This window comes from Rhamphochromis longiceps, linkage group LG18, assembly GCF_057381845.1.
Source record: "Rhamphochromis longiceps isolate RC_006_pf linkage group LG18, R_longiceps_female_GT1.1, whole genome shotgun sequence".
In the NCBI taxonomy this organism is placed as follows: Eukaryota; Metazoa; Chordata; class Actinopteri; order Cichliformes; family Cichlidae; genus Rhamphochromis; species Rhamphochromis longiceps.
The window spans coordinates 21,288,951-21,311,453 of NC_140574.1; the positions used below are offsets into that span (position 1 = coordinate 21,288,951).

The following is a 22,503-nucleotide window of genomic DNA, read 5'->3' on the forward strand; positions in this document are numbered from 1 at the left end:
ACACACTTTAAGCTAAGCTAAAAATAAGAAATGCCCTTAGCAAAGTAATACACCAGTAATAAATGAGGTTTTAACCTGACTTGATACATGTTTCTTCCTGTTCTTATTTTCAGGCTTCTGTTTTAGACATCACACGATAGCAGCAGTGCCCATTTTATCAGAGCTACACAGCAGCGCTAATATGTGGGATGACTGATGTGTCAAAGCTGCTGTTTGTGCTGCCAGTAATAAGGGTCTAGATATTTCATTATTGTTCTGTCCGGAGGTACACATGTCAACACAAGCTTCTACTTGTTTCTCTTGACAGCCATGACTTCTTAGGCCTCTTCATCTCCGACAGCGTGTCAGATGGCTGTAACATTTATAACGCTGCCGTCCCACTAGTCTGATTCTGTCGCTCGGGCTTTTTCTAGCAACCTTTGCCTCAGTCTAGCAGAGAAGGGGCCCCAATAATATTCGGTCAATGCAAGCATGAGACATTGCATGACGTGGTCACTGGTGATTAGGGCAGAAGATAAAATTGGTGACTGGTAATGTGTCTTTGCATAAAATACACAGATAACGCAGCCAAATATAGGTGCTTAGCGTGGGATTAGTAGTGGAACACATGATTAGATGCCTTAGTGTTTGTCCAGGAATGAAAATTTTGTTCTGCAAATATTTAAATGAAAAATATAGCAGACAGTTGCAGAGTTGTGACCTTAAAAGGAAATAATGAGGAGAGAAATTTCAGACTGACAGTTTGTGCTACTTTGCAGGGGGAAAAAAGATTTAGCAATATTGCTGTGGTCTTATTGGGCAAAATCACACAGTCACGGCAACACTTCCTGATCATCGGCTGAAACAAATTAAAGTATGCATTTTTTTGTTGTAGGTGTAATGCACCTAGGTTAAGCAGTGCTTTTGTATAATTTGGGGATTCAGTAACTTCTTAAATAGGGTCTTATTAAGTAGTGAGTAAGGGTATAAGTTCAAAATATCCTGGATTTTACACTTTCTGAACACCCAGAGGAATCAACACTGCAGTTCTAAAGGATATTTTTCCATATACCCACCCAGAATCTTCCACGATTGCTCAGTCAGATTGAGATCCGGTGACTGCAAAGGTCAGAGCATATGATTCTCTTGTTTTGAAACTTGTGAATTGTTCACTTGTTATCTTACTTTACTTTTGGCTATTTGCAATCGTCTTAGTGCGTTTCAGTAGAAATTAGCCCCTGTCTCTCTGTGTACTGATACAGACGACATAAACGCGAGCCAGCGAGCCACTCTATAAACCATAAGGCCCGCCATTATCCTCACTGTCTGTTGATTTCACAACATCCTTACACACACATGTGCACACAAAGATGCAGTGTTGCCCACAATCAGATATTCACCACAGTTTAAGAATGCCCAGTGTCGAGTCGGATAGAGGTTTGTGTGTTTACACAGGTTCTCGCTTATGTATGTTGTCAGCGTGTGTGTGTGTTTAGCGCTGTCCATGTGTGCCACACAAGAGCTCTCATTGTCTCCAGAGGTTTGCTCCTCTAGAGAATCAATAGGCATTGTTAGTTTTGCGTTTCTAGCCAAAGAGTTACTTTCAGGAAACCTTAATCAAATACATAACTTGATGCGACTAATAAATAAGACAAGTTAATGACTTTATGATGAGGACGAGCATGCCAATGAAGTTGATAAGAGTAACAGATGTGGCACAGCTCAGAACAGCAATGTTATATTTGCACAGCTCTCTGTCCATGTGATCTGTACTCACATTAAACCAAACTAATAAATGAAGTGTAAGTAAATAGTGTGTCCTGTATACACTTGCACGAATTTTTTTGGATACCTTACTGAATGCAGTCTCTCAACCAACTGAGATCTGAGCAGCATCATTTAGCCTCTACATTTGTGCATCAATGCAGAAAAGATAAAGAAAGTATCAATATGTGTCCAGATATGCACCGGTGTGTAAGTGTGTGTAAAGGTCAACGAGGGCAGTATTGGAATGCTAGCTTCTGAGCAGCAAGTCCAGAGGTGTTGTGTTTCGTACAGCGTGATGACCTGTATCAGCACACTGTCACCCTGACACCACCTCTGGCAAAATGCTGAAACCACTCCCTGCGCTGAACAGCAGCGAACCAAAAGGGATGACTGCGTCTTTCTCCGCTGTCACAGTCGAAAATAGAAGCTCCGCCTCGAAGCTGTGGTTTGCTAATTAGGTAGCCATACCAGATGGTGCAATATAACCAGTAGCATACGTGCATTTTCTTGAGATTAATCTCTGTTAATACTGCGCTAGTTATTCCATTTTATGTGTCTATGCAATAAAGAGCCTTAAGTATTTCGTGGCCATGAAGTCAAGCCACGTTTATCTAAACTAATAATGTGTCGCTCATTTTTTCAGGAAGTCTTATCATAACTGTGAGCCACACCTTATTTCTTGTTTTCTCGGCCCTGCTGAGTTTTCCAGTTGCAATAAGGACTCCAAAATCCCAAAACCAGCTGCCAGATTAGCATGTGTCTTTGGTAGATTCCACTTTTCAGTCAGCTGAGGCATGTTTTCATGCACGACTGCCATTCAGCACCATTCACCATGCACATCAGTGTCAGGTTTTATGATTTGTAGGGGCTTTCGGCGTAGGGTGAATATTGACAGTTTGTTCTGTTTTTTCATAGCGAGAACAGATTTGTTTCATGGCTCAAAAGGAAGAGAAAGTAAAAGATGTGGAGGCTTGATTTTCAAAACTGTTTATGCCATAAAAGTGTATGCTGTTGTCACAGGACCGATTCTTCTTCCGCTTCCTCTTCTTGTCGGCCCATAGTCTTACTACCACGTGTCCTAAAAGAGCGATAGGAAGAATGTCTTGCTTGCGCTCTCTCGCTGTCTCCCCTTCCACCACTCTGATCGACCTTGCACCAGCTTACAAGACCTTGGAGTCTAAGGGACGGCTGCCGAGGATGCTGAACGAGAACATAGGCCAGATAATCACACCGAGGGCACGAAGGCAGAGACGTGGGTGGAGTTGAGGTGGCTGAAACAATAGGAAGGAAATCACAGATCCACCTGTTCAAATTATATTACTGTTAGAAATTTTGTGGAAAGAGCAGAGAAGAAGATAATGTTAAACACTCGCTGATTTGAAATGGATACTCGAAGAGCACTGACAGTTAAAGTGGAATTAGATAGAGGGAGTGGCACACCAACAGAAAAAAACTGTAGAGATGAGGAAATCAATAAGGGAAGGAGGCCCTTGTCCAGACATGATGGATCATAATGAGGATTCATTATTACTCTGGCTCGTCTTACACCATATTACATTGTTTCTCCCTCACAGCTGTGTTCTCATCTGACCAAAACCACAGAAACTGATTAGGCAAGCCGACAGACTCAGGGGGCTTTCAGCTTTTAATGCATCAAGTCGTCACACCCTCGCATTTGATTGAAGACAGTTCCAGGTGCCTTTAGTTAAAAAAAAAAAAAGAATTAGATGTCTCTGTTCCACCTCATTAGTGTCCAGACAACATGGTTCAGCTGAACCCCACAAAGTGTACTTGGTAGTAAAAGTGTGTCACTAAATGCCTCATCAGACTCAATTGTAATAGGTACATGTAAGGTCAACATTTAGTGATAATAACAGACCATTGATGAACACACATAAAGATTACTCTCGACTGACTTGACATTTATGTAGCAGTGTGCGCAAGTTGATGAATGACTTCACGTGAATAGAGTTCATGGGAACAGAAATGTGGCCCGAGTCACACAAACAAAAGTATGACATGCAGCATGCTGGAAGAGTTGCACTCTGACGAAGATATTCAATCTAAGTTCTGTTACTCAAAAATGTTTTTTGGCATAAAAGAGTTTTTAAACCGGCAGGAAAACTATTGCTTCTTGCGCAACATTTGCTAAGATAAGAGAGGTGTGCAGATCGATCCAAATATCGTTAGTATTCATACCAACGCTGGTGTTGGTATCAGAGTGATACTTTGTTTCTAACCTCTCAATATGTAGCCCACTGAATTGTGTCACATCACATTTAAACAACAGAAGTTGATCCAAAGTGCTTCAGATACAGGCACATTTACATTCCAGGTCTAAAGAAAAATAGTTTTAAAATAGATGAAAAAGCTGAAAAGTGTGCTTTGTTGTATCAACTAATTACTGTGGAAAGTAAAAAATCATAACGATTTAGGGGTCATTAAAATATGCTGAAATTATTAAAATATGAATAGATGATGATTCAGCTCATAAATCACAACACACTGCTTTCCACTACATAAACTCCCGCTATAGGTTATCGTTACTGGTATCGGCAATACTGGCCATGTATATGTATTCCTTTGGTATCGGAATCGATCCAAAAACTGACACAGCACTAGTTATAGTGAAGAGACAGATGTTTTATGTTTGTGTTTCATTGGAAAGTTAATTTATTTTGATCTCCATATAACACGTGATATGAAAGATAATTGTCTGGGTATGTGTGTAGTCGTCGAGTATGGTCGTTGCAGGATTTGCGTTCCGAATACACGCCAAAGGTCATTTCTAATGCTACATTGCTACATTTGCTATCATAAGGGTCATCCAAGGTGAAACTGAAATGTTTTGTCATTCTCTCTCTCTCTCTCTTTCTCTAAATACACTGTTTATCTATGTTGCTGGCTCATCATGGGCTGCGCTGCGCTGCTGCAGGGCTCTGATATAGTGCGTTGCAGTGTTGTAAAGTTAGCAGTGGTTGGTTGGTGGCATTGCTGAGGGTGCACATGCTTTTCTGGGGAAAGCGATTTCACTACACAGGGTGTGGTGACTTACTCTGGCTTAGCGATAAGGGCAGGATGGGCCCCTGGGATCCCAATCATGCAGATTCCCCCAACAGACCCCATACAATGGATTCACCAAAAATAGAAACCACTGGCAGCAATGCAAAATTTAAACAAACAATCAAAACAAACGCAAAGCAAAAAACGACTCATTTAAATGTATAAACTCATTTAAAAGTGATAAATGGGAAAATTCTGACAGTGAAATAATAACCAGGCTGTTTCATTCAATCGTGTTCTGCACAATTACTGCGTGCGAGCTTGCATTTGTGCGAGACCTTTGCAATATGCATTGCCTTACTGCAACGGTGGTATTTCCTATTTAAAAATAAAACGACATTATCTCTGGAGTCCATGAATTTTATTGTTTTGATAAGGAAACAGGTTATCTTGTGAGGCAGAAACAGTTCAGCCTGTGTGTCTTTCAACAGCAAGCGGGCAGGTCAGCCTCCTGTTCGCTCCTCCCCCTTGCTCTCACCTGGCGCTCGGCCCAGAATGTTGCTGCAACTCCGCAAGCTCTCATTGGCCACCGCTCTCACAAGGCTTCGCAAGAAAGGAAATGACTAAACTCTTCTCCCTCATGCCCAGCCTCAACTTCCCCCTTGCTTTCACTCTCTTCCTTTCTTTCACCTCTAAACACATTTGCAATGGCCGGCTTTTCTGTACTGGACTGTAAGTGATACGGGATTTGATGTGCTTTTCTCTGCGTTGTCCAGATGATGTGGAAAGTTGTGAATGGCTGCTTTGTGCATTTCTCTCTCTATGTGTGTGTGTCTGTTTGTGCGTAGCATGGCCTGATGAAGGTGTGCTTGCACTATGTGTGTTTAGAGCGCAGAGCGGGTGAAAGTTTTATTTGTTTTCGCTGACACCCCTGCATTTCTGAGATTTTTACATATTCTTCACTCCCACAGCTGCATAGCTCAGCAGTGTCACGACTTTAAAAATCCTGCAGGTCAGAATCTTCTCTGAAAGACACACGAGCGGGAAAACAAACATGATAGTTGTTATCTTCTTTTTGTTAACGTGTTGTATATAGACTAATCTTTCGTTCCTTTTTTCCCCTTTCTTCTATCTCTCTCTTTATCTCCCCAGAGGAAGTGCCTTCCCTGATGTCTGCTGCAGCTTTGACCTGCTTCTACAGCTGAAGCTCCACCCTCCCCCCTGCCTCGCTCGCTTGCTGCCACAGCAACACGAGTACAAGGACAGCAGCCACACCCTCCTCGCAGCCTTCGCTCCGACCCCATCCACTGTACCATCATCATCCACTCCACGCAGCCTGACTCCAAACTCCGCTCTCCTCACTGTAAGACGGCCCTGCTGCCAGCAACTATCCACCAGCTGACCAGCCTTACCACAGCAGCCCAACACACCACCAGGCCCACACAGCATCACCTTGCCTTTCACCTTCGCCTTCAACCCTCTAAAGCCTCCACTTAGTCCTCAGTGTCCTTAACCTTCTTGTAGCAGGCTACACCTAGACTGTCACCTTTGTTGCCTGCTTCACTGCACCTAACCAGAGGGCTCTCAGTTCGGCTGTCACCTTCGCCTGGGAATGTTATAGATGACGCAGTTCAGTAAGCAATAACAAGTGAGAGAGAGAAGTCTAACCAAGAGAGGCAGCTTGACTGTTAAGCTAAGTAGTCTCCCCTGGATATAATAACTCTATCAGCCGCTGTCTGATCAAGAATAGGACCTGCTTACATCCACAGCCATCCTGCAACATTTTACTTTGGAGAAGGAGCCCAGTCAATCAGTAGGAACTTTTCTTTTTGAGTGTTTCATTTCATCTTCACAGACAAGTATCCCAGACAGTGACAACACTGATAAGTAAACAGAAAAAGAAAAAGATTGTGGATAACAACACTATAGGTACTTAATTTGAACAGATTTCGAAGAGTTTTCGAACAGATCTCCGCTCGGAATACTTTTTTCTGCCGGCGTCTTGAGATGGCAATGAACATAACACACATCCGTGACACAAAGTGGCTGACACTGGAAGTATGTCGGGAGTTCCAGAGGGGCACCTGCTCACGCTCCGACCAGGAGTGCAAGTTCGCTCACCCAGCCAAAAGCTGCCAGGTGGACAACGGACGGGTCATCGCTTGCTTCGACTCGCTCAAGGTAAGAAAGGAGAAGTGGCGAGCAGGAAATCTGGAGTCGATAAAGAGATACAGATAAGAGACTGAGCACATTCGGTCTGACTGGCAGTTTGAGGGAATTTATGGTGTTGCAAACTGGAAATAACAAACTGGAGTGCACCATCTGGCCACAGCATGTGCTCTCCTTGGTCCGACCTATTTCTGGTCAGGTGACTGGAACATGTGATGAAGGGTGCAGAATGGAGGGGGGTGGGTGTTTTGGCGGTGGGGTTAGGTGAGGCAGTTCGGCATATTTAACACAGAGCTGTGGAATTTTCTGGCGCAGTCCGAAATGTTTTGAGTAGTGTTTACTTCCAAATGGAATTCATTCAAGAATCGGCTGCTTTTCCGACTGATTACACTGCACATAAACACAGTTGCATGAATTTACTACAATAGCGCAGTTATTCTGGAAGTGATCATGTTTGCTGTGGGGCAGTGTTTGAATAGAAAAGCAGACAAACAGTCTGATGAATAGCCAGATGTACAAACTCATACGGATGCCCTAAGCAAAGCTCAGCTGCTAGAAACGAACAAGGCGATAGCGTCATCATGTAGCTCTCATTCGCTGAAACCACTTCCTGTTCAGAGGCCTAAGGGCAGTTATAAGGGGTTTGTGTGTGTTTCTATATGTGTATCTGCTTTAGAGCAGAGTTGGGGAACTGTATGCAGTAATTTTCCATTTTTAGGCAGCAGCAGGAAAGCAAACACCTCTTTTTTTCTCTCTCTCACTCTCGTCGATTCTCTCGCTCTTTCACAATGACTCTTTTTATCGGAGCACAAGATCTCTGGAGATGGGTGGACCTCAACCCAAAGTTTCCAGCATTGACTTGGCACTGTATGTTTTTCGTGTTTGTATTGTCCAGCAGATACTGGTGACTCGTGGTCATTGACTGCATGTGAGCAGGGTTAGGATGAGGACAGCGTGTGCGCAGTGCAACTCAGGGGAAGAGTTGTTACAGCCAGATGTGGACAAAAGAACATTGTCAGGCCCAAGCTGACTGTTCAGCAGCTTCTTCACCTGTGCACATGAAAATTACAAGAAAAGTTTAATATATTTTCACAGCTTAATCTCCTGAAATCTTCTCAAAACACTGCAACTTTGCAAAAGTGGGACATAAGGCACTCATAATACTCATAAGCAGTTTAGTTTACTCAGCCTCACATAGTTAAAATATTGTGTTGCCAGATGTCAGAAAATAATTTGGATTAACATTTTAAAATAGCCAAAACAAAAAAAAGGTGGCATCCAGTTATATTCAAGTTTTAGCAAACTGAAGACCTGCTGCAGCAGCATAACTGCTACAGACATAACACAACGTTACCTACATGTCACAGACTCCTGAGTTCAGTGTTACCCACTGCGAGAGGATATTGACTGAGAGAGCAGTGGTGCTTTTATCTGCAGGCGGATGTTTAAATTGTCACACTGAGGTAGAGGTTGCCATTAAAAAGGAGTGACTGGCAAGTATACGGTGGCTTTTTGAAGGACTCTGAAGTCCTTTTTTAGTAGTTTAGACTCATTTTCCACTAGGATATGTGTATTAATGGAGATGGGTAATACTTTTTTTTTTTTAAACCACTCGCCCCATTTTTTCCACTGGTAATGAAAAACAGAGCAGGTCTCCGAAACCCACAATGGAAAGAGAAGCAGAAAGTAAAAAGACAGAGAAAGAGCAAAAGAGGATAGAGGAAATATCAGAAAGAAAACCTGTGGATTTGTCAGATAATTGTTCACACTATATGATAAGGCATAAACCTCTGCACACGCACACACACACACACTCTCTCTGCATTAGTCTTTCTAAACAGACCCGCAGCAGCACTGAGTGAAAAATCAGCTGCCCTAATTCTCTTTAACACAGATTGAGAGGTTGAAATAGGACTAACTCTCGAATGAGTTGTGTTACATGAAGCCACATTGCCCACTCCCAACACGCAGACACTAATGCAGCCTCCTGGACACATGTGCACATGTTTTCTGCCCATGAGAGAGGATCGACCTTCTTCTTGAGAAGTGTATAATTAGCACAGGTCTCACATGATCACTAGTGCATAGCTGAGCAGGTCACACCCAAAGCCAGTCATTTCCCCAACAGCCACTCTCGCTCTCTTTTCGGCCTTTTTCTTTTTTTTTTTATGTCACGGTCACGGCCTCACAAACATCTGTCCGGCACTAAATGACATTGTACATAATATATTGATACCAGAAATAGTAAAAAGGAGTTAAATCATGATTTCTCATGGCAGTAATCATATGTGCACCACATTCCCTCAAGCTAGAAAATCAATTACAACCACGTATCCATCTAGGCCACAGACCCGTAACAGAGTGGAGGTGCTTTTGAATCTGCCCGTGCTTGAACAAGATGCTTGTGGGTGTTTGCTGGCCTTACACTTGGCCTTAACCTCAGAGTGCAGCCGTTTCTGTTGCCTGTCTATCTGGTTGGTGCAGCACAGACAGCTCAGCTATGTCGAAGCAGGGTAAATATTTAGAGAGGGATAATGGTAGCCTGGACTCCCTGATTTAAAGTCAGCTTTGTAACTTTGCCCGTCAATGATTAACTGCAGAGCAGATAGGTGAGGTGTAATAAATTGGAATCTTAATAAACAACGGGCCTCATAGCTAAAACTAATCTAAGCAACAGATTAACTGATGAGGCAGATGTTTAAAATATACCCGATACTTCGAGGAGGTACAGCGTAGTAACTTACTTTTAACTCACTCTAGTTGATACCACTTGTTCTCTCTGCTTGTACACTAAAGCTGATAGGAGTGTAACAGGGGCTTAATGTTGCAGAAACAAGCGCGCAACTTGCCTCATTAGTATATGAGGCAAGTTGTTCTCTGCTGTAAATGAACTTGTTGTTGCTTGTTTTTAATGCTCATTAAAAGCGCCTTCTGTGCTGTTCCACTCGGTCTGTCTGTTGCATCAGGACACACCCATTCCTGGGCAAGATGGGTCACATTACACCTGGATAACTACCCTACTAGCACAGCTATTACCACACACGTATCGTACAACACAAACCCGTGTGGAATTAGGTCAGGAGCAGGTCCTTGTTTAACCCCGGATGGCATCCCAAATGTTTAAAAATGCAAGCAGTTGATCGTCTACCACAGAGAACCATTTGAAGATACACACACACACATGCTTTCACACAGCATAGACTTTGTGCTTTGTCTACCTGCCAGCCTGACACACCCACTGTCATCACGTTTCTGAGCACATGCACGTGCATTACATCGGGATTTGTGGTGCTGTTGCGGCCGCTTCGTTTGTGTTGCTGCACTGTTTGAGGCGAGCTGGATGTTAAATGAGAAATATTTGCTTGTTTACCATCTGCACACCAATTATTTGTTCAGGGACCGTTTTTTCTCGCTTCGGCACATTAAATTCGACATAAAGCAGGTGCTACTGTAAAAGGCCAAGTCTCAAGTAAAAAGAACTGTGTGACTGAGGTTGGCAATTAGACTCAATATGGGTTAAGAGTTCACTTTAACTTGAAGAAAACAATAATAGGGGTTAACAAAAGAAAAAAATCTATCAGAGGTACACAAAAGGTAATCGGTTTGCCAAAGTCAGCTGCTAGAAATGTTGAAAAAAAAAAAAGCAGAAGTACTCATGTAAATGCCTAACAAGCTGCTAGACAGAGGATGTAGGCATACATGTTTCCCCGTTGTTCATGATACCTCCCACGTGAGCCGAAAATCCAGAAAAAACAGATTGCAGTTCAAAAATATACAAAAAAGTAACAAGTGAACTACAGGAATGAGGAAAGAAAAAAGTTGCTGAAAGAAAAAAGCAATTACCTATAAGTCACAGCACGAGCATCACCTGATATCAGTCTGATTGCAGATGGTTTCCCCCTGCTGAGACTAATCACGGAAAGATGCCACAACAAGCAGCGGTAAAACGCTGAGGGAGCGTCCCCAGTGAAGATATATCGTGTGTTAATATCTATGGACTGAATATTTAAATTAGTCATTTTCCCCACAGGATTTTCCACAATGTGTTAAATATGCTGGTTTATTTGACTTTATGCATTGCTGTCCAGCTACTTTTCAACGCCTCACGCTGGTGGTAATTCTTTTTATTAGGCCGCTTACATTTCCCCACATGGCTCTGTCTACGTCAATGTAAACACGCATAAAAGCTGCGACCTGACACTTTGTTTTAGCCATTATTTTACACCTGATTTACAACTTCTGGTCTGGACTGCATCTGTCTGGCTTTTTCTCCCGTTCATTCTCTTTCCTCTATCTGCCTTTCCTCTCGTTTCGCTGGTCATATTTTGACAGCACGTTTAGATCCAGTACAGTGAGGTTAAATACACACAGACACACCAGACAGACTTTTCTGGTAAATATTAACCATGTTGCTAGCTGACGGCATTTTTGTGATTTCAAACAAATTTTTCTGCCAGTCTCCGCAATGACTGACTGTATATGGCCACGTGCATTCAATACCTGTCACTTTTTTTGGCCAGCGATAACCTGAGGAACACTCTGCCACGTTAAATCAACTGCAAGGGTTAACGTAAGCACACCACACACGCTAAAGACAGACAGATGTGCCATTTTCCAACACAGCAGCCACAGATGAGCACGTGGAATCCAAAGTCGGTCATAGGTCAGCCGTACTCACTTTGCTTTTGATACACTGACTTTCAAAAAGTGCAAGCCATAGTCAGCAAGGTTTGTTTTCAGTGGCATGGTGCAGATTTTCAGTCGGATTCTGGCAGGAATGATGTAACTCCTCTTGCAGACTTTTCATCTTAATTGCATTCCTAATGGGATTTCTATGACTGCATACAGAAAAGCTCTTTCTCCTCTTTAAATATATTTAAGGGGTAGATTTATTCATCTGTACGATACAGCTTCTGCTAAACGGATGCTGTGCGTGGCTATGCTCAGTCTTTCCTCTAGCTTATTAAAATAAACTGAGACCCATAACTGGGATTTTATTTCAGTAAGTAGGCGTTTTTAGTTTTCTTTCTCCTGGCATCAATGGGCCTATTCTTAAGTCTTTGTCACATTCATGCTTGGACCACGCTAATCCTGGTTGATGCACACACTAAACCACATAGAGCCTTTTCCTTGGCCTGCTTGTTTTAGGTTGTGTGTGCATCCTTGTCACATCAGCGCATCTATGCATCTTGTCTGTGAGCTTATGTGACAGAAGATCAGCAACAACAGTCTTTTCTTCTCGGTGTCAGCCGTCCCTGTCCCGGCATCACACTGGGCCCATTTATAACACCAGTGATACAATGATTACTTCTCTAGCTGCCCTTTCTGAATCTGTCTTTAACGTACAGACTTAACAGAAAGCTACAAATAGCCCGAGGGTTTGTTTGCTCCACCCAGTAGCAAATATTGACAGATCAAAGTCAGGATTCAAGCGTTAAATTATCCGAAACTCGTAAAACATAATCTGTACTGAGTCCACCCCTCATTTCTTTATATTTTGTTGGGAAAATGGGAAGTAGGTGCAGCGATTTACTGAAATGTGTGAATATATGGAAACACAGTATATAAGGCAAAAAAGTGGTTTTTACAATTCTAACAAGCTCAAAAGTCAATATTTGGTGTGACCACCTTTATTCTTCGACACAGCCTGAACTCTGGCTGGCAAACCTTTTTGTAATTTCTTTAAGTAGTCTTTAGGAATAGTTCTCCAGGCTTCTCGAAGGACATTCAAGGCTATTCTTTGGATCTTAGCTGCGTTTTGTTCTGTTATCTGTCAAGATGATCCCGAGCTGCTTCAGTCATATGAGATCTGGGCTCTGGGGAGGCCAGGTATGCTTTTACTGTATTAACAGTATGTTTGGGATTATTGTCATGCTAAAGCGTGAAGCTGTTGACAATCAGATGCTTTCCAGATGGTATCAGAATCTGATGGTACTTTTCTGTGTTCATAATTCCATCAAATTGGCAAGATCTCCAACCCCACTGGCGGAAATGATAAAGCCTCCACCATGTTTTACAGATGACCGTAGACACTCACCTCCCAACTTCCTCTGTTCTTAGGGACAATATTTGAACCAGGAATTTCACATTTGGATTCATAGTAACTTCGTGAGCAGTCCACTTGTTGTTTAAATTGGCATACCTCGCCCTTTTCTTCCTGTTTGATTTCATTAAGAATGGCTTCTTGACACCCAGTCTTCCACTAAGACTGTTATAGACAGTTTTGTTGTTAATGTATGTTTGGGGGCGTTGCATCCCGGAACCTTCAGAGGTTTTTCAGGGTTCTCCCTGCCGGAATGTTATGCGTGGGACAGTTTCCTGTATGTGTGCGACTAGCTGTGGTTGTTTCTAAAAGTGGTCAGTAAACGTCCTAAAACTGGCACTTGAGTTTCCGAGCATTTTTATCCTGAGGTTATAACAAAGACCATTTCTGTTTAAGGCTTCAGTGAACAGTAGATGGATCAACTGAAAGATCTGTGTCTCAGGTTCTGTGTTGGGTCTGGTGGATTTTTATTTTGCCTTGTTGATGCAAAATTACTATTTTATCTCATTAAAGCTGCTGTTATCTTTGGTATTTTTCAATTCATATCAGTCAAATTCAACTCAACTATGTGTTTTTGTGCAGTAACAAAGTTAGTATTGAAGTGTTTTTTGCAAAATTGTCCTTTGCATGTAGACACAACGCTGGTTCATCCCTTGAATTAGGTGGCCTTATAATTTTTGAATGACTTATAGGTCAGTCTAAAGTGGCTTAATTCCTCTGAAAATGGTCAGGCACAAGGACTGGACTGAAAACAAGCCAAAGTCTAAGTAAAGAAACTTGGAAAGAGCTTCAGAAACCCTGGAGAAGTATTGATCTAGCCCACCTTTAAAAAGTTACAAAAATTCGGGCTCCTTGGAAGCAAAATATTTTTAAAAAATGGAGAGGTGGGTCAAGACTTTGGCACAATACTTTATAATTAGTGTTGGTAATGCCACTGGTCCGTGATTCAAATCAATAGAAAACACAATGAACTGCAAGGTGTGCCCATTCGGTTACATTTTTCACGCTATATAGTTTATAACAAAGAAACAAAATTATATCAACTTTATTAATAGTTACTGATAACAGTACTAGCAGATGCTACAGTTAGCTAGGCTATCATCAATCCCACAAGACAGGTGAGCGCGTAGCTTGAGGGCACAGCCGCTCACTTAGATTCAATTCTCTTAACACCTTTTCACTCTGCCACTCCCTCTCCTCGGTCCAGCTGTCACGTTTACCCTGCCTCTTTTCTCTCCGTCGATGCCAAAACATTAAGGAGGCTATGTCAGGCGCTGCACACTCACATGCTTTTTAGAAGTGACTGTGAGGCAAAAAGTGGAAAAAAATAGTTGATAGCTGTCCATGTGTTTTTCTCTTTCTCAATTGCTCTCTGTGTGCCTGTCTTGTTTTTCTTTAAGTGCATTCCTTCTCAGAATCGCAGTGTCTGGGCCTGTCAGACTCATGGCAACAGTCTTAATCACTTTCTGCTTGTCTTCAATTCAGTTTTCATTGTCATCGCAAGGAAAACATTCTTTTACCTTATTTGGCGAATCTGAAACTTAAAATATTCTCCATTATGCATTCGTTTATTTCATTATATGTTATTGAGCAATGAGTCACAGTCAACACCCTCAAATGTAGGCTTAATTTAGGCAGGATAATTCATGTGTTGTTGTTTTCTTGACCTGGAACAGTGACACAATCTGAACACCAATTATTAGCCCTAATTACTTTATATGATGGTCACAGACAGCAGAATATAGCGTATGACTTGCATTTGTGGCTGTAGCCTTGCTTGCAAAATCTTTTAGGCTGGATTTAATTCTGAAGTTGCAAGTTAGCTGTTGCTAGTTCCAGCTGTTGTTTTTGCAAACTTTATGAATATCAGAATATAATCTTCCATAATAGAAAGAGTATGAGGCTAAACCACTTGATAAAATGCTGTAGGAGAGGAAGAGGGTGAAATCGTCCTCGTGCTGGTGCCAAGCCCGAAAGGCATAATCACACACAGAAACAGGATTAGGCCAGTTGACAGTGGGATTAGAGCCGTGGATAGGATTACAGACTGTGAGATCAGATTAGCATAATACATACCAGATTAAATCTGTTAGTGCTGCAAACTAAACTAATCATTATTACTTGGCTACTGATAGAAGAGGCTTTTTTCCCCCTGTTGTCTGAGACTTGTGCAGATGGTGGCGGGAGTGACAAGGGTTAAAAAAGGGAGAGCAGAAAGCTGGGACTAAAGGAAGGTATATAAAAGAGAAAAAGGACCCCTTTAAACTTTTTTTCCTTCTTTTATAGGTCTTGCTTAGGGTTGAAATGCATCACAATGCTGCCACTCTGAAGTGATAGAGATAATGATGGAGTCTTGGTTGAAAGACAAAAAAATGTGGAAGGAGATTGGTACACGTAACTCATCCCAGGCTAAGGGGCTTTATTTGTAGGTGACTTTGTTTTCTCTGTATTAAGATCACTTCCCCATTTTCTTTGTCTGTCTCCAGATTGCTTTTGTAATCTAAGCTCATTATACACCACGACTGTATTATATATTTTATAACAAATAAATAAATATGTATATATATATACAGGGCATTGTAAGTCTACTTGTCATTCTTTAGTGAGAATATATTGCATCCCACTGCATTACTCATGCTTTAAGTTTTGAAATGTCTCATTTAGATAAAAGAAAGTCTTTATTTCTCAACCCAGAAGGCCCAATATTAGAAAAAGAGCCCACCTCAGTCATTTCAGAAACAGTGTTGCTATTGATGCGTCATTGCTGCCTCAGACTTGCGATTTCTGCTCAGCGACTCTTCTTTCTCACTCTGAGGCAGAGCTCGGAGATGATTAAATGAATGTTACCGGGCTACGTCGCGAGCACTGGATGGCTTTCATAAAGTGCTGCGGCTCAAATCAATACTCGTGTGATTGCTCTGTTATCACGGATAATGAAAAGCAAGAAACTGACCTCGCAGGAGGAGAAGCATCGCTAAACTGAGAAAGGGGGACATTAATGTAAACAAAGTCACATGAAAGTTGGTTTGTGTATCAAGAGATAGCAAGAGAGAGAGAGGCAGACAGGGAGAGGAGGGGGGGCATGTGAGAAAAAAACAAAAAAACAGAGGGAGGTCTAAGTTTGGATCCAGAGCTCCTGTGTACGTGACATCTGACCTGAGGGATTTCTGAGAACCAACACCCTCTCGAGTGTGAATAACTCATTGCTCAGCCTGCATTTTGTGTGTCTGTCTGTGTCTATATGAATAGTTTTATGTGGATGCTACTGTGTCACATGCATGTGGGTGTTTACATTTGAACCACAGCTGCAATTTGCGAAATATTTTTCTCCTAAAACCCAGAAAATCCGCTGATGCATTCTGCTCACATTTTTCCCACAGCCACACGACGTACCTTATCGCACTCTGTGTGGTCCGTGTTGTAACTCTATTCTAGCCTGTAATCCTCATTCTCTCTGCCGTTGTTGGGTGAGGGCGGGGATGCGTCACCGTAACCAGTATGGCTATTATCATAGATTGACACTCCCTCTTTTCTTCATATCTCCACAAGGCCCGCTGGTCACATCAACTCTCTGACCACTAATCTTCACTTCACAGATTACTGGGTGCATTGAGCCCCAATAAGGAGATGTGGGCATGAGTACGAGTGCGTGTTTATGGTCTGATATAGACATGCAGGCCTCAGCAAAGAAACGGCACTACATCACTAAGACTCCAAAGACCTCTGCCGTCTTCTTCGCTGTCTTCAAAATCTGCTGTTAATTTGATGCTAAATTAAGTGACTGAAAAGAAAATCTATTTTTCTCTTCTCTAAATGGGTGTTATTGATTGTGAATTGCTAATTACTTAATGCTTGCAAATTTAGCAGGGATAAGATGAGACTATCACATCGGAATATTTCTGGCTCGCTCTTTTTTCCAGTAATTTGGGTGCTTGCTGTTTTACCAGGAAATTCCAGTCAACGTGCACATTAGTATATTGACTGAATTAGCTGTATATTTTATGTTTTATGCCATATTTGGGTGCATGGTAGACAAAGAGACCAACCGCTGGGTCCGGTCCTTTGAGTCTGTGCTATTCCCCAGCAGAACAAAGCTTCATTCAGAGTGTGTGTGAAGAGAAAGGGCTTTCATCTCTGTGTATGTTTAGACAGAAGTCAGTGGAACGCAGTACAGAGAACAGAGTAGCTTCACAGCACAACTCAACACAACTGAATCTTACACCATAACATCACACCACAACGCTGGAGCATCACAGATAAGAGGGGAAGTGAAGTTGGATCAACTGTAACTGTCTCTGTAGTGTGTTTAAAAGGATGTAGGTTAACGGTATGCAGGATATAAATACATCCACGGTCACGCTTCAAATGGGTTAGCCTGCAGTAACTAGAATATTGTGTGTTTGTTTTTAGGTATTTATTTTTTTAGTAAAAGGTTTGGACAGATTGATGTCCTCAGGAAATTATGCTGCAGAGTTTCCAGTTATTTTTTTGAGGGGGCCAAAGTACAGTGGCCCTGAGAGGACAAATACAACAGAAGTGTTGATCGACCAGCTGCGCAAATGACAAGCTAACAGTAAACGGATAATAGCAAACATGTGTCTACAGTATCATCTGAGTCATGTGATTAAAACACACATCTCAGATGAGTCCTCTGCTTCTTTTAAACGTGTCTCAGTGCAGTCTTTCACGTGCTTTGGTTTCTGTCACTTCTGTAGCTCGTCAGTCACGTAATTGTCTCCCCAAAACCGCGTCCATTGTGCTTTGTGTTCTTTAGTGGCGTTTTACCTCTCAGGGCCACCATACCAAAAGATCACAAAATGAATTCAAGTGATTGTGATGTATTTAAATTACAAAATTTGAACTATAAAAAATATAGACCAGCTCCTATTTCACTAGCATCTGGCAAACATATAGTTAGTCTGGGTTAAATATAGTCCAAACAGAATCACTGTTTCAGTTGATTAAATTTTAACCTTTAGGGGAATCTTTGAAAAAGTTTAATAAACTGGAGACTGAGTGGTTCCGCTGATGTTTGCATCTTGACATATACGAAATGTAAACCTACCAAGTAGGGCTGTCACTAAATCAGAACGTTGATACCAGAAATAAGACAGTAAAAACTGAAACAATCAAGTGACCATGTTGAATATGTTAGAAAAATAAAATAAAACCAAAAACAATAAAGCTAGGAATCTCCTTAGCCTCACTTTAAAAGACCTTGAAGTTACAGTTTACCTGTTTTCTGCAGGCGTTTTCCTGAAAAGAGCAGAATTATAACTGAATGCTGCATATCGCTGTTTAGCTGTGCCACATGCAAGAATAGCTGGCTCGTCTAAGACATGTGTGGACAGTTCATAATGTAGCAGCAGTTCAGAGATGATCTGGTTTTTCGGCCTTAATCCATTCAGACTTTTATAACAAACTATATTTAAAGGTTGCAAGTCAAATGGATACAAAAGCCCCCATTTTACTGAATACTTTTAACTATAGTCTTCACGGGAGAGACGTTTTTCTTCACCTGTCTCGTGTTTCCCTCCTTCTTGCTGGCTCGCGCACATGCACAGTGCAACATCTTGCTGCATGCTTCACGTCTGCTCCTTAAAAGGATGGGATACAGCCCCACCCAGCATTCTTTACTCATTGGTTCATTGTTTGTTTAAATCCCACACAATCACCAAAGCTGGGTGTGTGTCTACGAGTGTGAGTCAGAGAGCTAGAAGAGAGTGCGCTCAGGGTGGGACATGTTATTGCAACTTATCATCAAACAGCCTGCCCAGTAGCCAGTGGGATTATTGTTCCCAGTTTGGCCTGGATTTTGGCAAGTCTGAGCTCACCGGGGGAAGTGCAGACTCTCACTATTAAAATAAAACATGGCCTGGATTGAACTTAAAGAAGGCAGGGAAAGTTCAGTAGTGCAGCGGCTGCTTGGTGAAAAAGCCCCGCTGTATTAACGTCGTATTATTCTACTAAATCATGACCTATAATATGTAGTTTAACCCCCCTCATAGTTCTTATCACCTGAACTTGGAAGCACTTTCCTGAAACACACTTTGAACAATGAAGACAAATATGCCCTCTGCTCATCAGCCTACACTGATTCTAGGGAAAGAGAATGAGGGAAACAGCTAATGATGTGGATGAATCATTTTTGATTGTTTTTACATGTCTTGCATGAAGCAGTGACAAACTCATCTATTCACTCATTATCAGGTATTATGAAAAATCCCTAAAAAGAAGAATTTGAAGCTTCCATAGCCCAGCCCACGTTTGATTTGCATAATTATCCTTAAATCCCGTCATTATCATGAGACAGTGCAATGTCCTGCTCAGACTGAGATCCCATGGTGGAGTCGAAAGAGCTGGTCAGTGATAAGAATTATCGGAGGTGATGTATCTATCTTTCGTCGACATAGTTTGAATTTTTTCGCGATGGAAACGCAGACAAGCAGTGAAAGATGCTCCTTAACTAGTCGTGGCTGCAGGGCAAGCTCTATCTGTAGCGTTTCCTTTGGCGAGCTTCTCTCTCTGGCAGCGATCGGGCGGATTTCAGGAGTCACTGTGTATTAGAGGAGAAGTGTCTGACTGCTCTGTTACCGTGGACACCATCTGTAGCTGCTCCTCGAGGCTGGTGATGTCACAGTAACAGACAAAAACACGACGCGAGGGGCTACGTTTTCCTCTCATCCCTGTCTGCATCTCTTTTCTTTTTTTCTTCCCACCCTGCTTGCGACAGCTCGCAATGGTCTAAACTGATCACTTCTGCAACTTCTAAAATTTCACTGTTACAGCCGTTGAGTCACCATGACTTTCATTTTACGCTCTCCGTCTCTCTCTCTCTCTCCATGCGATCAGAGTGCTTTCTCTTATGTGACCTGCTTTTTTTAAATTCAAAATGGCTGCTAGTGATGGTTGATGACATTTTCTTTTCTCAAAATGATTGAACTAAAAATCAAAGCAGCATTTTATTTTCTGCCCGCCTTAACACAAAAACACGTCCATATACAAAACTGCAATAACAAATCCAGCAGTTGACGGTTGAGGTCATATGAGGTGAGCGCAACATGATCTTTTATGCCTTTACAACCACCCCGCTTCACCTACCCCTCACCCTCACCCACACCCCCACACACACACACACACACACACACTCTCCCTCCCCTCTCTGGATGTTGTTGTCACTCTCTGGATGAGTGCTATTAGAACCTGCTTTCAGCTCCTCTTTTTTTGAACACACACCTTAGTGCCAAATTTAAAATCCTTCTCCTCACATTTAAGGTCTTGAATATTCAGACCTTATCTTAAAGATCTCATAGTACCATATCACCCCAATAGAGCGTTTCACTTTCAGACTGCTGGTTAATTTGTGGTGCCTGGGGCATTTAAAAGTAGAATGGGAGGCTTTCAGGCCTATCCCAGTTTAGATTTCTGGAGACACTACTTTTAAGAACTTAAAACTTTCCTTTTTGATAGTATATATTTAGGGCTGGATCATGTGACCTGAATCCTCCATAGTTATGCTGCAATAGTCCTTGGCTGCTGGTGCACTGAGTGTTTCTTCTTCATTCACCTTTTTCCACTGACTTTGTGTTTATACAGCACTCTGCATTTAATCCTAACAGGTCACAGCAGATGGCCACTCCTCCCTTGGGCTGATTATATGGAGGTTTCTGCCTATTAAAAGGGAGTTTTTCCTTCCCACTGTTACCAAGTGCTTGCTCATGAGGGGTTGTTTAGTCTTTGTCTTACAATATAAAACAGCTTGAGGTGACTGTTGTTGTGATTTGGCACTATATAAATAAAACTGAATGCGAATTCAAAATGAATGAATTGAATGTGTCAGAATTGTCGAGGCCAGCTCAGCTAACATATAGCCTGGCCTGTCCTAGATGTTTGAGCACATGGGCTAACAGTTGCTCAAAGACACATCTATATAAAAGATGAAAGTGTCATGGTCTGGCTGGGGCAGACCGTATGTGTTGCAGAGGAGGACTCAAACGCAGACCAAAACGTAGTGTGGATAAACAAAACAAGCCGTTTATTGAGGCTAGCAATGAGGGTAAAAATAATCGGGCATCGGTGAAAACTAAACAATAACCTAAACTGAGTGAACTAATAACAAAACATGAACAAGCTTAACCATAGTGAACTGACATGGGTACCTGGGGATGAGACATGGATGAGCAGACGACCTGACAACAAATGACTGAAAGCACACAGACTAAATACACACAGGATGATGAGGGAAGTGGGAACACATGGGGAAACAGCTGGCACACATGAACATAATGACGTCACCGTGGGAGAGTAAAACTGAACACGATGAACACAGAAACACCAGACCTCTTCACAATAAAACAGGAAACATAAAGAGACATAGACATGACAACCCGAACTTGACAACGTAAGACACAGACATGAAACGCATGAAGAGCAGGGGAGATTTAACATAGTTGGAAACACGAGGGGGAAATAATAAGAACTAGAAACACCTAGGCATGATAACAAATGAACTTAGGAAACCTGACGGGCTTACATAAACTAAAACTCAAAACGCTGGGTCAACAGACCCAGGATCATGACAGAAAGGAATAAAAACAAAAAAAGAAAAAGAGTATAATGTGTTTTAGATCAGTATGAAACTTTTAAGTTGATTCAAACATCTATTTTGCCCTGCGCATTAGGAAATAGCCACACATTTTTTGACTCATTGACACTGTGTGACATAAAATGTGAATAGCTAATCTGCATAAGCCATTTTTATGGCTCTGTCTTTGTGTCTGTTTGTCTTCTCACTAAATAAATGAGTCCTATGTTCATTTTTATTCAACTTTAGCAAATCTTTACTCTCTGCTATCACTGCTAGAATTTCATAGCAAGTTTAACACATTTTCTGAATGACACAGTGCTGTCTCATAGCTGTTCATCAGATTTTTGATATAAAAAGAGAAATAATGAAAATATCAGGCCCCTTATCTGTGCGCTCCATTTTGTTATCTAAGCAGAAGAGAAGATAGCAGGCACAGAGCATAAGGGAGACGTGTAGGTAGTCATAGTCCATGCATCTGTCTTAATTGCTCTTAACCAGCTATCTGCAACACAATCTGCTGTCATTTTAAAAGGAGCTCCAAGTAGAACTTGAGATCACAATTTCAGACAAGTGGATACAACAAAATACCTTCAAAAGGACCCCCTGCCATTAAATTTCCCCTCAGTGCTCCTTCCTGTTTCGTTTGCACCTGTCCGGTGCTCCAGTGTCAGTGAAAGCAAAGGAGATGGAAAAGTGAGATGAAGTCATGACAGAGTATAGAAATGAATCCCAGTGGGGTCAGCTCTGTCAGCGAGGGAGAGCACAGTCAGATCAGCTGTACCGCAGAGCTGAAAGGAAATACGCGCCTTTCCTAAACTGCGGACGTGTTTTGTGTGCGCGCTCTCATGTTTGCGTGACATACATCTGCCACCTGTTAGAGGAACCTGACCCCAATGTGCATGCATTAATGCATATGCATTCTTGCCTGCACAAGAATGCGCTTGAGTGTGTCAGA

At 42.0% G+C, this 22,503-nt stretch overlaps 1 protein-coding gene across 17 annotated transcripts in view; it reads left to right on the forward strand.

Moving 5' to 3' along the window:
• mbnl1 (muscleblind-like splicing regulator 1) overlaps positions 1-22,503 on the forward strand; it is a 43,589-nt gene that overhangs the window by 6,335 nt on the left and 14,751 nt on the right. For all 17 annotated transcript variants that reach the window (XM_085389999.1, XM_085389996.1, XM_085390000.1 and 14 more), the window contains exon 2: positions 5,902-6,930. In XM_085389999.1, the coding sequence (XP_085246125.1) occupies positions 6,757-6,930 (174 nt within the window). In that variant the 5' untranslated portion in view covers positions 5,902-6,756. The remainder of the gene's footprint in view (positions 1-5,901; positions 6,931-22,503) is intronic.